Genomic DNA, 16929 nt, shown 5'->3' with positions numbered 1-16929 from the left:
CAACAGGTTAAAGGGGATGGAGGAACTCAAAATTCCCAAGGCTCACCATTCCTCTGCCGTCAGCAAATAGCTGGGAAACCCACTGGCAAAATGGGTGCCTTATTTCCACAGGGCTGGTCCACATAAAATGACAACCTATTATTGCTACCAGTTACTCCATTAGGTCAAGTGGCAGAAATCTGTGAGATGGATCAAAGGGTTCCAAACACTGCTGATGACCCATGTAGATTACAATATATAATGGAATTTGGGTTTTTTAGTCTGCTTTTTTAAAAACCTGGGAAACTTCACAAAAAGTAATGTCAAAAAACATTATTAAGGTTGCAAAGTCAAGCACTCAAAAGTTAGAAAAATGACAAAACTAAGGTTTCCTGTGCAGCCTTAAATTCAGCCCCCTTCTGCATATCCATTATACACAGTCTTTAACTGCATGATCAAATATTTTTATAATAGAACCCCTGCCTCATTCAGTGCCATACGAAGGACCGTGCTGTGGGAATGAATTAGCATGGTGTAGCGAAGGAGGCTGTTGTCTGTATGACCCCAGCTTCATTTGTTGAAGAAGTTGGAAAGTGTTTAGTAAAGGAGGCAGGGGAGTGCAGGAAGAGAAAGGATGGTCTCATGGTTAAGGCAGTTTTATGTTGCCCTGGACAACTGGATTCTATCCCTGCCTCTGTCATAGAGTTCCTATGTAATACTAGGCAAGTCTCTTTAACCAAGCTTTCCACAGCTGGGGGGGGGTGCGCGCGTGTATGTGTGTGCACGAGACAGAGAGAGATCGAATGATATGAACATATGAAATGTTATATAATGCTAAGTACTCTGAAAAATCAGGTTATAGACATCTCAAATTGGGCACCCAAAATCAGCAGACAGTTAATCTCTCTAAACCTCAGCTCCCCATATATAAAATGGGAATAATACTACCCCCTCATCTCACAAAGGTGTTGTGAAAATAAATTCATTAATGTCTGTGAAGCACTCAAATGCTAGAGTGATAAGTGCCTTGAAAAATCCATGAGGAAATGAATAATTCTGTAGTCAGAACAAAGTTTGAATAATGCCCAGTAAATAAGGAACATGGAACAATGATGAGAAAATAAAATATTCAAATGCTGCTCGTTAACTGAGTACCATCCATCCTGCACACTGAACGAGGCAGTGCTCATGTGGAAAAAAAAATTGATCATGTAATTAATGACTGTATCATAATGGATACACCAAAGGGAGCCAAACTAAGATTGTCTAAATTTCCTAACTTCTGAGTGATTGAGTTTACAACCTAAATGTTTGGGGGTGGGGGGGAGAGGGTGTTAAACTTAGTTGTTTCTGTAATTATAAAAAGATACTCTCCAGGGATATGGCAGAATTTTAAAACTAATTTTACTGACTACTCCTAACAATCCCTCACAATTTTACAAGAAACTTCTTTGCTTAACCGTAACAAAAATCTTCCACCACTGAACATGTACTAGTTTCTTAGTGGCTGGTTACTGCCACTGTGGCTGAGCATGTTAGTTCTTTACGGCAGTTCTTCACTCATGGGCACTGGGCTGCTGAAAAAAATCTGATACAACAATTCACCTTTTGGGACAAGCAGCCTTGACTTGTTTGTTCAATTAGAATGGATTCCTAAAGAAGTGCTTAGAACGCCCCACATTAATATCACATAAACTCATTAGAATTAAACATTATTACAGAAACACCAAAGAACTTAAGAAACTGGGCCATATTTTACAGTGTTTTGCTTTTTCATTACATTTACCTCAATTAGTTCAGAAACACCTAGTGGATTCACAGTCTCTGGGGCTTCTGGTCCACCAGGCTTAGCTGCAACAGCAGCAATAGGACACCCTTGGAACCTAAAAGAGAAAAAGAGCTTCCCACCATAAGACCACAAGTCCCCTGCACTTGCAAGTAGAACATGGTAATAAAAGCTCATCTGACAATCCATATGAGGAAATGGCCTTTGATATTGATTTATCTAGTCCTGCAATAATGAATTATTGACAGCTTCTAGAATGTACTATTATTTGTGCCTCTGAATTTACTACTGAATCTTTAACAGTTAATTTTACTTCATTGTAGTTTCTGGTCTGACTTCCCTAATAATAAGATTACAGCTTGCCTCAGAAGGCTATAGTTTAAGCAGGAGTCAAACTGGGCCAGCTTGTGGAGGGCTCAGTAAGCTGGACCTTTCTTCCTGGAGGGTTCCCATCTTGTGCTCCAGATTCTAAACTTTCGTTAAAAAAAAAAAAAAAAAAAAAAAAAAAAACCTCTAGCTGTCATAACTGCAAGGACAACCTTCAAAATGTGAATCAAATGTAACACAGTGCAGTGATGTCTGACTGAGTCTACAGAAACCGCGAAACCATAGTGTTGAGATTTGTCTCTACTCATATATGGGGATGTGAACTCTGAAGCCTAATGATTATAATGGAAATGTCAACAGTATTAACTATTTAACTGGTAATCAAAGCATACTAGAAAGAAGAGTTTCAGAGTAGCAGCCGTGTTAGTCTGTATTCGCAAAAAGAAAAGGAGTACTTGTGGCACCTTAGAGACTAACAAATTTATTTGAGCATAAGCTTTCATGAGCTACAGCTCACTTCATCGGATGCATTCAGTGGAAAATACAGTGGGGAAATTTATATATAGAAGAGAACATGAAACAATGGGTGTTACCACACACACTGTAACAAGAGTGATCACTTAAGGTGAGCTATTACCAGCAGGAGAGCCGGGGGACGGGGGAGGAGAGAGAAAAACTTTTTGTAGTGATAATCAAGGTGGACCATTTCCAGCAGTTGACAAGAACGTCTTAGAAACGGGGGGTGGGGGTGGGGAATAAACAAGGGGAAATAGTTTTACTTTGTGTAATGACCCATCCCCTCCCAGTCTTTATTCAAGCCCAAGTTAATTGTATCCAGTTTGCAAATTAATTCCAATTCGGCAGTCTCTCGTTGGAGTCTGTTTTTGAAGTTTTTTTGTTGAAGAATTGCAACTTTTAGGTCTGTAATCGAGTGACCAAAGAGATTGAAGTGTTCTCCGACTGGTTTTTGAATGTTATAATTCTTGACGTCTGATTTGTGTCCATTTATTCTTTTTCGCAAAGACTGTCCAGTTTGACCAATGTACATGGCAGAGGGGCATTGCTGGCACATGATGATATATATCACATTGGTAGATGTGCAGGTGAACGAGCCTCTGACAGTGTGGCTTATGTGATTAGGCCCTATGATGGTGTCCCCTGAATAGATATGTATTTGCAAATACTCACCAGCAACCACACAACAGAACCACTAACCCAGGAACCTATCCTTGCAACAAAGCCCATTGCCAACTGTGTCCACATATCTATGCATCCGATGAAGTGAGCTGTAGCTCACGAAAGCTTGTGCTCAAATAAATGTGTTAGTCTCTAAGGTGCCACAAGTACTCCTTTTCTTTTGCAAATACAGACTAACACAGCTGCTACTCTAAAACTCTCGTTACAGTGTGTATGGTAATACCCACTGTTTCATGTTCTCTATGTATATAAATCTCCCCACTGTATTTTCCACTGAATGCATCCGATGAAGTGAGCTGTAGCTCACGAAAGCTTATGCTCAAATAAATTTGTTAGTATCTAAGGTGCCACAAGTACTCCTTTTCTTTTTAGAAAGAAGAGGTAAGTGGTTGTTTAACAGGCACCTTGTTTTGCCATCTCAAGTGAGAAAAGCTTAAAAGACGACCACTAAGTCACCCAGTTCAATCCTGGAGTTTAAGACTTCCTTTTGTAACCAATTTTATTCTTTGACCCTGTAACGTATAGAGCTCTTCTTAACAGCTAAAAGAATCTGTAATATTATACCTTTTGTGAGATGCAAAGTATTGGTTTATCTCATCTAATAACTCATTTTGACAATTAATTTTTTTTAAAACTTCTGAAAGGAACCAAAATTAAAACCTGCCTGCCTAAGGACTAGGGCCTTAAATAGGCCAGAGTCTTTTTAAAAAGCCAAAACAACCCCCACACAGTCACAATGGCCAGTAAAATATGATAAAAGCAGAAGAGCAGGAAAAAACCTTCACATACTGGAAGTGTTCAGTTCTTATAAATACTCAATTACTGTACAATTGAGACAGGTCACAAAATCAGAGTGAATGGGATCCCTTTTGCTCTCCTCCTCTCCCAACTTAAACTTTTAGATTTTCATCTCAAAAGGCAAGAACTAGGGGGGAAAAGACAGCTCACTGATACAGAGAGAACGATCACTAAATGTGCTCCCTCTGCAGAAGTCATCAAACACTAATCCAGTATACAAGGTACTTTCTCTGTTTATGTGCCATACGCCTGAGGCTCCCAGGGACAAAGGATGATCAAATTATGCACCGAGAATTCCAGCCATTAACCATAAAGCTTTTGGAAATTCAGTTATTTTTATCCAAACACTTTTGGGCAATAAACAAATTAATGCTGAACCAGGTGTCTCATTCTTTCCACAAGAACACCATGTAACATAAGCTAGAGGCGTCACATGCTGCTTTTAGAAATACATTCAAATATAAGGAGACCCTATTAGAACTACTTTACTCCACCACAAATAACGTATTGCAAGTGGTGTCTTAGTCTCCACCAAACAAAGAGAAAAGCTAGTGCGGACAAGGAACCTAGACAAAAAACACAACACTAATTTTGATTTCTGGTGTGAAATATTTTTGCTTTGATTGATTTTAGGTGCCAATCTGCAGAACGGTCAACTGTAAATGAGGCCAAATTCTGAAAGCACCAAACCTGCAGAAGGATGACAGAGCTATTCTTACCATCCCTCTTCTCTTTCTCCATTGCACTGAAGTCATATGGCAGCAGCTGTAATCTGTTGTTGTCAGGGTCTATAGCACTGTCCCCTCTATAGTTGCAACCTTACTAGCAACCACACTTTATATTTGGTTGTTGATACAGGGCTTTACCCATAGCATGGACAGAACCACTATTTTAGTAACTGAGGTTTCCCCCAGTAACTATAGATGAGTATGTGAGGTAGAAGGCAGGCTGCCAAATGGTCTCAGTGGTGTCCCATAAGTAAGAGTCATTTGGAAATGCAAAACCAGCTTAAATTGTCTGCGTTTGATAGCACAGAGTTGATGATGGGAAAGAGGCTGTCAGGAAATAAAGTATGTCTGCTGCACAGTGGGGCTGGCACTTTAGGACAAGCCCAGGTCAGCAATGCTTTTAAAAATTCACAAACAACAGATCTGATGTCCGAATGCTGAATCTTTTATGGGTGGGAAAGACAACAGACATCTGATATACGAGCATCCCTGGGATCTGAAGTTCAAATGACTTCAACTAAAACATTATGAAAGACCATCTATCTCCATGGAGAACCAGAGCAGTTCAGATCAGCTGAGAGGACCTTTTCTTAAATAGCAAGGGGGTGGAGACAGAGCATCTGCAGGTAAGAGGTTTCACTCTAGAACTCAGTTCCCCCTTAGTTTGATAATATCAGCCAACTTTCAGGGTATGCTCTGCAAGGCCTATTTGTGTTCCCCAGCTCTTAAGAAAGGATTGGGTTCAGAGGGTATATGTGCGTTCAGTGCAGAGAAGAACCCATGAGAAGACACTCTAGTTTCCTTCCAATATATTTATAATTTTAGCTTTCTGAATATAGGTATGACCACAACCAAACTCCACAGACAATTAGGTGTTGATCCTCATACAATAGGTCACTATAAAAGTATTTTTTCCTCTTTATTTGCAGTATGTTCTCAAACTTTAACCTATGACCAGAGTGCCATGCAGGAGTAATGATCTCCATTCAGGCAAAATAAAATGAACCTCTATTTTGCCATTTTGCTAGCCTTTGACTAGTTTGCAAAGATGGGTTTCAGAGTAACAGCCGGGTTAATCTGTATTCTCAAAAAGAAAAGGAGTACTTGTGGCACCTTAGAGACTAACCAATTTATTTGAGCATAAGCTTTCGTGAGCTACAGCTCACTTCATCGGATGCATACTGTGGAAAGTGTAGAAGATCTTTTTATATACACACAAAGCATGAAAAAATACCTCCTCCCACCCCACTCTCCTGCTATCTTTAGATAAGCTATTACCAGCAGGAGAGTGGGATGGGAGGAGGTATTTTTTCACGCTTTGTGTGTATATAAAAAGATCTTCTACACATTCCACAGTATGCATCCGATGAAGTGAGCTGTAGCTCACGAAAGCTTATGCTCAAATAAATTGGTTAATCTCTAAGGTGCCACAAGTACTCCTTTTCTTTTTGCAAAGATGAACGATTATAAATCATTACTTTCTCAAAATTTAACTTATTTGTACCAAATAGAACTGTTTCTCCGATAAGAAATATGTAAAAATTGAAATATTATTTTCATTTCTGTTTCAAGATAAGAGATGTGCAGTGGGTCAACCTTTCCAGCAAGTAAATAAAATTGTAGAAAAACTATGAGATAAAATTAAACCTTTATGTTTAAGTTGTTCATTTTTGCAGTCTGATGGCCACTTCAGCTGTGAATAACAAATCTGAATTCTTATGGAACAGCCATGTAAGTGTGATCATTTTATCTGATGAATGAATTTTATTAACTAAAAGGCACAGCTAAATAAAACCTCATATATATATTTGGTGTGATCAGAGATGGGGATTTAAAAAGTTTAAGCAATCTCAGACCAAGTTACAGGTATCTGCACTCATAAAAAGTAATAAAAATGGAGAGTTTCTCAATCTACATGACAGGGGAAAACAAGTTGCTTTATATTCCTTGGCTCTCCATCAACAACTATGAAGGAGAGTCACAAGTTGCAGAATTTTGTCTCTGTACTATGTACACAAGAGGAAACTTCACTCTAGTGAACTCTATGCTGTACTGATCAAAAGGAAACAAACTAAAGAACAGAGAAGTTGATAAAAAGTAAGATTTTCAGATTGTTCAGCTGCACGGGGCCACTAATCTGCCATTAAAAATAACTTAAATATGAGGTGACTTACACAACGAAGCTCCACTGGCTCCTCTAGCACTGGTAAAATCCTCACCTTCAAATGCCCACTCTACTTCTGCTCTTACGCCTGCCGTTGGGAACAAATGTGATTTAGCAGCTAGGTAAGTATCAGTCAGAATTCTTTCCACAGCATGACCCTGGACAAAACACTTCACCCATCTGTACTTCAATTTCCTAATCTATAAAAAGGAGATAGTATCTTGCAGCCTTACCCCTAGGGGAGTTGAGAGGCTGCACTTGTATTCGAGGATCTCAAAACACTCAACACACGTTACTTAATTCAAAAGTATTATTTTTATTGTACCAAACTGACAATCCCAATCTCAAATGCATCTTCCATATTCTCAATTAAGCCATCCATCACACTGTTCTTTTCCCATTAAGACCAATCACACTTCTCACCTTCAATTCAGGAAAAACCCTAATTTCTCCTCCCTCTCTCTGCAGCTGACAAGATTCCCGGATTGCAGGAAGTGTTACAACCCCATAAACCAAAGGGCAGATTTTTTTTTTTTTTTTTAAACCAGGAGATTTCACTTCTGTTGTTTCATCTGAGCTGAATTCGAAGGGAGCCTTTAAATTGATTAAGTATCTTAATTCTGGTTTGCTTCTCACAGCACTACACTGAACCTGACTCTACAATTAAAATTTAGAGCAAGGTAGCTTATAGTGCCCAGGGGTGTGAAAAATCCACACATCTGAGCAATGTAGTTATGCCGACCTGACCCCATTGTAGATGCAGCTAGGTCAACAGATGAATGCGTCCATCAAAGTATCTACCATCACTCAAAGGCATCATTGCCAACTTTCACGTGGTAAATAAGCACCCTGACTTTAACAACAAGCCAAAAATCAAGCTAATCCCATTTCAAAATAAGGCCAAAACAAGCCAATCCCTAAGAACCCCAACACTCTATGTGACTAGATCCCCACAGCGTGCAGTCTGGGACTGTGGGTGGGCCCGCTGTGCACCCCTGGCTCTCTCCCCACCTTACCTCTGACTTGCCGGGAGCCGATAAAAAAAAAAGATGCAACAACCTACAACCAACAACAAGCTACAAGGCAAAAACTAGCCAACAAGCAACACGCAAGCCAATTAAGCCAAAAACAAGCCCAATTTCTGAGCTTTTTTTCCGGGTTTGGCATGTCTGCTCAAAGGTTGTGTTCCTACAGCAACAGAAAAATCCTTTTTGTCCTAGTAGTCTGAGGGTATGTCTACATTGCCCATGTTACAGCGCGGATGCAACAGCACTGTGACATGGGCAGTGTAGTCATGCTTTATTGCCGGGGGAGAGCTCTCCCGGTGATAAAAAAAATAACCACCCCAAATGGGCACAGCTCCCAGAGATAAAGCGCTGTCTACACAGGCACTTTTCAGCGCTAAAACTTTTGCCGCTCAGGGAGATGTTTTTTCACACCCTTGAACAACTAAAGTTTTAGCACTGAAAATGGCAGTGTAGGCTCAGCCTAAATCTACACTATGGGGTTAGGCCAGCATAACTACAGCACCTTAGCTATGCTTCTATAGTCCCCTTATCGTTGACATGGCCTTAGGAACAAAGCAGCCACCATGAGACCTTTAATGACTACAGTGAGCAGCTGGAGCACACAGCAGGGGAGTGCAGCAAATTAACACAAAAGAATAGCACAGAACTCACAAAGTTCTTGTCTACACCGAGAAACTGAGGTGTGTCAACTAACATACGTCAAATGGCACATTTTAAAACACCACTTAGCACCTAGTGTAGATAGAAACAGTTGTATTTAAAAATATGTCAACTAGCTATGATCAGTGCTAGCCACTTGAGCAACTACCCTCTGGAGTTGTCTCAAACTGGGCACCAAAAATCACAGCAACCGAAAGTCACTTTTAAAAATCTTGCTCAGGGATCAGATACAAAATTTAAGACAGGGTTTGAATTTCTTGGGGGTCGGGGGGGGTGGAGGGGAGGAAGGAGGGGGACACACCTTTACCCCTTTCTATGCATCCGTACATAGATCTCTTTATGCCAGTGTCTGGTCTAACCAAGGTGTATGTGAAAGCATCTCTGAGAGGTAGGTAGGTGTACAAAAAGCTTTGTTACATTAGAAGAACATCTTTGGTAACTTACTTTGTATTTTCCAGAGTCTTCTGCATTTTCTTCGTCATCTTCTCAATGGCAGCTCGTCTCTTTCCCTCTGGAAGAAGATCTATTTTGTTCAGAACCACCACCATCTTCTGGCAGGCAATTTGCCCAATCACCAAGCACTCTGCTGACTGAGTCTGCATCCCTTTTGTCACGTCTATTACGAGCATCATCAAATCAATAATCTGGGCACCTGGAAGAAAAGTCAATGTCGGTATCATACCTGTATGAAAGAGTTAGAGACCCTCTTTCTAAAGTGTGTTTCTGTAAACACTGTCCATAATGTGTATACACTCACACAAATAAAACATGAAGCCAAGGTGAAAAGCCAAAGCATGTTTATGGTCAATGCCATTTGAAAACTCAAGGAATTGCAAGATACAGTAGAATTACACAAAGAAATCCAAAGTTGTTAGAATAAAAAGTTACCTTTTGTACTATAGTGACAGTCTCACATTAAGGACTTGGGCAATATATTTGTTATAGAACTGATCTTTACTGTAGCACAGACATAAGACACACATCTCAGCTAATTCAGTAACACACTGTAAACAGACATTAATATGCTACAATGAGATCATATATACACTGTTTACACGGGGTCACACACCACAGTGAGGGCAACAGGGTTAGACATTTCATGCTGCTGCAAAGGTAAACAGATTTTACTGCAGGAGTATAATACTGAGTCTTTATTAGATCTTTCCATAATTACTAACATGATTATTTCTCAGTATCCTCTTTTGATTGTAATCTATGTTTCATTATTTGTTTGAAGACAAAACCAAAGAGCTGAAACTCTCTTTGCAGAGCTATATTAACATTTTTAAGGATGCTGTTACATAAAGAAGAAAATGAAGTCACAGTGTTTTTACTGTGATTCTTATGGAGCCTAGACCAAAGTAGTAAAATGAAGTTTAAACGTCACAGAACAAAACCACTGAGGAAAGAAATGTTTCATGCTCCTAAGTGTGCACAAACAAATGGAAAGTTCAGAAATACTTGACAGTATTCATTTAAAAGTGCAGAAAAATATATCTGCCACCTTCCCCTCATGACATCTTTAAAGGTTTGAAATAAAAATACTGGCTTGGGACATTTAAACAGTGATATCAAGGGAGCTGCATGTGTGCTCAGAACCTTTGAAAATCAAACCACTTTTATTTAAGTATGGATTTAGAAGCCTAACTTTAAGCACCAAGGTTTGAAATTTTGGTCAAAATCTATAAAATGAGCAAAAGGTTCAATGCAAGTGTGAAGGGAGAACACCAGCAAATAAACCAGTGAAAATATTCTATCAGTGATGGCCAAAAACTATTACAACGGTAACAAGGATAAACTGGGATCCTTCAAATAGGTTAATTTTCCCTTTTCAAGATCTCCTTTGGAACTTTATGGAGCAACATTCTGGGAAGCATCAGCCAAAAGAGGAATGTGCAGGATTCACTGTAAGAACAGAAGAGAATGAAAAGATGATGAAGAATTGCATCTACCTTACTACTAAGGTGAAGAAATAACCCCTGCTGGAACAGTAATCTTGTTCGTTCCCTCTTCCACGTGCTGACGTTAACAGTTTTGTGTTTGGATGTTAAGCAGCAAAAAAGGAGAGGAGGGGAAGATGAAAGAGTTACACGATTTGACAAAGATTATGGTTACACAGTTTTCGGTGCTCTATGGTAAGACTGGCTAATAGTTTTTGACTGGTGTGCAGGAATATCTGCATTAACAGGATACTTCAGAACAAGAGAGAGATTTAGGAAACATTCTGCCCTTCAGTTAGCGAGCTGAGCTTTGTCCTCTTCTGCCGGCATCCAAAACTTGGCATAGAAGGAAGTGCTTTTCCAAGAATACCAACATTCAAACCGCCAAATGGTCATTTTAATCAATTCTAAATATATTAAAACAAGTTTTTCAAGTCACTTGATTTATATACTTTTCTGATGTTGAGGCAATTGACTAAACACCACAGTATATTGTCATTCTGCCTTGAATTAAAGCATGTACAGTATGTGCACTTCAGATCTCTGCAACAGCTGAACAAATACAGGCAGATTTCCCACATCCCTACTCCTTCACTGAGAGGAATATAATTCACTTTGAGTCTAAATTTATCTAGAGTTCTCGTGGCCTCATTTTTCCTCCAATTTTTATTAGTAGTAGTATCACAAGTTCTAAATATCATTAAGTGAAGATTCCCATTATTGACTAAACTGGTTTTCAGATAAGGTTCTGACGGCTGGACTGCTCTGGACCATACTACGCACACATTCAGGACCCTTCTATCTCTTTCCTGCTAGGATATCGATACACATAACTGATCGTCAAGCAGACAAAGATGTGCATCAATGCCACTCACATACTCAGAAGCTATTTCAGAGGAGCATGTTGTAAATGAAGCACTAGAAAGCCATGTGCAACAGACCTTAATATAGCAAAGCTCAATCTAAAAAGGTAAAGGTCTAAAGCTGAACTAGTAGAGAGTTGCAGTGATCTACAAAACGTCTTTCAAGAATAACAAAATGCTAAAAGAAACTAATGTGACAAATCTAGCATCACTATTTACAGTACCCAGGACTCCAGTTTCTAGTGTTTCTAATATTTTCCTGAAACTTTTGTTAAGAATAAGAAATTGACAAAATTGTTCCTTTTCTGTCTCCTCCTCTCACCCACACTTTTTTGCTTAATTTTCATCATAAGCCATCACATGGAAACAGACAGCCTTGTTTGTAATTCCCATGAACTCAGGATAGGAAATCATTCTGAGAGTGGATTTCATGGGTGAGTGAGTGGGTGGGAATTGCAGCAGCAAAAATTAACAGTTATAAATGACTACTTTCAACCTATCAAAGCTTTTCATCTTGTAATACTGCATGAAGACCCCTTTTAAGCTACAGCAGGATCATTATCATAGCAGTGTAGTTAGCACAGCATTTTCTCATGCAGTATCTTAATCATTTAAAAAATGGCATGAGGCAAGCTTAGCGTATGTTATCCCTCCAAATGCATTTTCTGGTTTTGTTATTGCAGAAATTGTTTTACTCCTTTAAGCAGTTTTTAATTACAGTATAAAATAGCATTAAACTGCATTTTTGAGGGAACAGGAGGGGGCTTGGAGGCACTAAACTCCATGCCAAAATGGCTTAAATCTAACAATAAGAAAAAGTGTGCAGATAGTTCTGAATGTGAACAAGTGTCAGTACTTTAAGCAAGGTAAAAATATTTTAAATTAGTTAATATTTGACAATTAAAAACACTAGTTCTAAGCACACACAGCAGGGGGAGGTTGGTTTGTTTTTACAACTGTAATGAAAGGATGTTTTGTACGAAGCTTTATTGCACACATACTCTTCCTACATTGCTGATACCTGTTCGAATGAATGTGAATGAACCATTAACCTTAACTTCTTGGCTGATTTTAACATTATTAGCTATCATTATATTTAAGACATATAACCATTAACATAATGATGGTTGCACAGTATGCTTTAGCTCACCCTCTTCCAACTAATTACTATGACAAGGTAAATATGGGTCTCTAGAGACACTCTAGGCCAAATTTTGATCTCAGTTAGTCCAGATTTAAACCAGAGTAACTGAGATCAGAATCTTGCCTTTGAGAACAGCGGCTAATTTGACACCATATGTTCTACAATATCTAAGCCCACTGACAAAAGATAAAGATTGCACTGCAGCCTTCATGTGCAGTGTATATACAAATGTTAATTTATGTTGTAACCCTAATGACATTTTATTGCAGTTTATTTCAATAACTTTAAGTAAACATTACATATGCCACTAATTGTGATATTTATCTATTAGCTAATTATTAATATTAATAAAATTAATCTATTAGCACCTCCAGACAATTTTTTTTAACATATGAAACCCTTAAAATGTAAGACTCACTAGGGTTTCTGTTGCGGTTTATTTAAGAAACCAAAAGCAGCACCACAGTCAAAATATGAAATTATGAAATAAAAATAATTACATCAAATATAAACCAACAACTTTCATGGGAACGAGTACGAACATTAAATATGTAAAGGTTGGCCAGATGACAGCTGAAGGGTGTAAACACCAAGGTACAAGAAGAATTGTTTCGGCTGACTATTGCGAAACACCAAAATGTTAAATTCATTAGGTCCCTGTTGCATAATCTTTGCATCACAGAAGGTCCAAAGGCCACTAACCAGGTCCAAAGGCCAAACCTGTATACAATATTTTTATATAAGATTTTAATCAGAGATAAATGCACACAATTTTTTTCTGTTTGTTTAGAGAATGCTGTACGTATAAACAGCACTTTAACCTCTTGATATCTGGCTTTACCCTGGAGGTGGCCACAACAAAGCTCTTTGGGACAGGAACTGTCTTTTCATCGCATACATGAGCAGCACCTAGCACAATGCAGCCCTGATTGGGATGCCTAGCCACTACAACAATACAAATAACAAAACATTAATAATAATGAAATGATTGACAAGAGCAGTCCAGATTAGGGAAGCAGGTGCAGAATGTCTACCAGGAACAACTTAAAGGCAAAGAGAAGACAGAGAGAGAGAGAGAGAGAGAGAAGAGGGACAAGTGAATAACCCAAGGAGACAGCTCATATAGGGCATCCAAGAAATGACATATTGATCCAAGACTTCCTGACAAAAATATAATTATACACACATGGTAAAAATGTGTTAGTCTCATTATACTGTAAGCTCTCTGGAGCAGGGACCTTGCCTCCTCTATGTTCTATACAGTGGTTAGCATGCTGATTGGGCTCAATTAATAAAATAAATAATGTTATATAATAATAGTAATAATGTATAAGAGAAGGTATCCCGTGAACAAAGGACAGTTCACACTTTTTGGGAGAGTACCTAGATAGAATGGCAAGCATCAACATCTTCATAGCAATCATGGAACAAAGGTGAAGATGAACAGGGCTCCAACATACTTATTTAGACTGCAGACTCCTCAAGGCATTGACCATGTCTTCACATGTCTTTGTGCAGTCCTTATCACAACATGGTTCCTAAGGCTGATGGGCCCATTGGGCACTATCATATTATAACTAAAGAAATAATAAACAAACAAACAAACAACAACAGTAGTTTTCCAATTTTCCCCACCCTTTGGATGACTTCAAAAGGGACAGATCTTCTCACTGACCCACCTCTCTTATCTATTCCCTAGTGCTCCTCTGCTTAATTCTCAAATTGGTTTCATTCTGTGGAAGGGCTACTTATACCACTTGCAATCCGTGGATCATAAATGTAGAGCTACTGGAGTAGAGTAATCTGGAAAAGTCAGCTAAGATGCACAGGAGGTGAATATAACAGCCAGACTTCTCATGAAAATCAGAAGCTCACTTGGAGCAAAAATGGCAAAGCTGCATATACTGGAAAGATGCAATCTCACTGAATTTCAGTATTGCTTTAAAAATATCTTACAGGTAAGAAAGGAGATGTTAGAAACTAACAGCCTCATGTTTACAGGTTAAATGGTCTTCAAAACACCAAGCAACCAACTCACTACAATGTTGTATTTCAGTCAACAAAAAGAACTGAAACATGTCTGTGTTATTTTCCTCTGTATCTCAGGACTTCAGGAATAGGGAAAGCATAAGTAAGGATGAACCTATATAAATGTACTACTATGTATAGAATCTCACTTGAAGAAAGCTTTTAATTCAGGTATTGAGAACATTATCACTGCAATAGCTCAGACGTTTGAGCATTGGCCTGCTAAACCCAGGGTTGTGAGTTCAATCCTTGAGGGGGCCATTTAGGGATCTGGGGCAAAAATTGGGGATTGGTCTTGCTTTGAGCAGGGGGTTGGACTAGATGAGGTCCCTTCCACCCCTGATATTCTATGATACAGCAGTATGGACATCAAAAACAATTACAGAAATAAACAAGGTGATGATATCTCACCCAAAACCAGGGTGGACAAAAATCTATTTTTTTTTAAATAAAAAAAAATCGGATTTTTTTTTATTTAAATCGGATTTTTTTTATAAAATGCTTTTTGAGGAAAAACCTATCTAAAGATAGTTTTAATTAAGATACATTATAGCTCAAAGATATCTCATCATGGAATAGGGATTATAAATTCTAATCCTATAGTATGAGACAATATAGTCATGTACTGTTTAAGAAAAGTTTTGTAAATGAGTTCCAATAGTTCATGGATTAGGGACCCAATCTTATGGAGTTCCATGGGCTTCTTCATAGATTATTTAGGTTAATCTTTCTATCTACCCAATGGGACTCAGTGCTCAGTCTAGAAAATACCATCAGAGATGCTTAGTTTTGCAGTTCTCAAACTGTGGATTTGGGTCTTCAGAGACAACATGCTTGTTAACAGCAAAAATGTTTTTAAATAAATAAATATCTAGAGGTAAGAAATAACAGACCTCAACCCTACAGTCCCTCTGCAAATTTGTGTACACAGAGTCAATCCCTTACCTCTCTCTAAAAGTGTCAAGTTTCAAAAAGTTCAATGAATAGAAGATTGTTGGGGGTGGAATAGATCTGGACAAGGAGAAGAAGTCTGGAGATAAACGTGAGAAGGGAGGGACAGGCAGCAGAAACAAAAGTGAAACTGTTTGAGTAGCATATTCCAGAAGTCTTGAGGTCTTTCTGAGAGTAGCCTTCATTGATTTGAGATCTACCATACCATTCTCTCACCAGAAGGGAAAACCTATAATGGCAGCAGGCTGTAAAAGAGACCCAGTTTGGGAATAAGAACCATTCAAGAAATATATGTTTGCTGATGATGTTTTAAAGAAAGTCATACCAGTGAACTGCTGGAAATCAATTAAGCACTTGGATTCAGAGACTGTTGAAGTGATAATCTCACTTTTAACAGCAGTAACTTCTTCTGTCGGCGTAGAAAGAATATTTTCTTCCTTTGGACTAATTCATTCCAAATTGAGAAATCATTTGGGACCTGAAAAAACAGGAAAGCTTCTTTTTCTTTTTCAGATTATGAAAATTTTTTCAGATTATGAACAAACAGGAATATGAAGGTGAAGATCACTGAGTTAGCTGCAGAAGCCAGTATTTTAAATTTCTCATGTTGACCTGGTGACACAGTCAATTTAATTTTTGTTTTTTTAAAAAATATATTTCATTTAACTATTTTAATTAAAAACAATTTTAACAAAAACAAACCTGATTTTAAAAATCTTGAATGTTTAAATTCAAAAATTCATATGCTTGTTTTGTTAAAATATTATATGTTTGCTGTTGAAGAAAAAAAAATCCAGAATACATAACGTTGTTGTTTTAGTTAAATAAAACAATTTAAATGTCTGTCTGGTGATGTTCTCCTCCTAATACAGCATGGCAAGAATATCCTCCAAATATTTATGATTAATACGTTGAACTGGAGATAGTTCACCAACCAGTGACTTCATAAATATCTGCTTCAATTACCTTTGGTCAATGAAATAACCAAAACAATCATTCATTTTCTGATATAGCTGTAAAACTAATCTGAAAAGTTTTCAGAATAATCACTTTAAAAATGAATAGTGTGTACCTTCTAAAAATGAAACCTACATCTTTCTCTGAGTTGTGAAGAATATGTATTAAGGTTATAACAACAAACAAGAATGCACTTTTATGTAGAAATCCTTGATTAAATGAGTCTTCCTTAATTCAATTTGATTTAAACCAAATCCAACCTGCCCAAAACCTGCATCATTTTTTGAGAGAACATCTTCCACAGGCTCTGTGGGGAAAAGGAATAAAGAGTAGCTGAACTGTTTTCGTTTTTGAGAGGATATTGTCGTACATAGAGAAG

General features: G+C 38.1%; 1 protein-coding gene across 2 annotated transcripts in view; it reads right to left on the bottom strand.

Annotated features, from left to right (window-relative positions):
* The window catches only part of EEFSEC (eukaryotic elongation factor, selenocysteine-tRNA specific), a 167420-nt gene that overhangs the window by 112408 nt on the left and 38083 nt on the right, over positions 1-16929 (bottom strand). For both annotated transcript variants that reach the window (XR_013346683.1, XM_077822239.1), the window contains exons 2-3: positions 9112-9319; positions 1766-1862 (exon numbers count right to left, since the gene is read on the bottom strand). Coding sequence is in view for 1 of the 2 variants with exons in the window: in XM_077822239.1 (XP_077678365.1) it covers positions 1766-1862; positions 9112-9319 (305 nt within the window). In the remaining variant the exon portion in view is untranslated. The remainder of the gene's footprint in view (positions 1-1765; positions 1863-9111; positions 9320-16929) is intronic.

Source organism: Eretmochelys imbricata, chromosome 7, assembly GCF_965152235.1.
Source record: "Eretmochelys imbricata isolate rEreImb1 chromosome 7, rEreImb1.hap1, whole genome shotgun sequence".
NCBI classification, from domain to species: Eukaryota; Metazoa; Chordata; order Testudines; family Cheloniidae; genus Eretmochelys; species Eretmochelys imbricata.
Note: the sequence above shows the minus strand (reverse complement) of the source record. Positions and strands in the feature narration are given on the sequence as shown.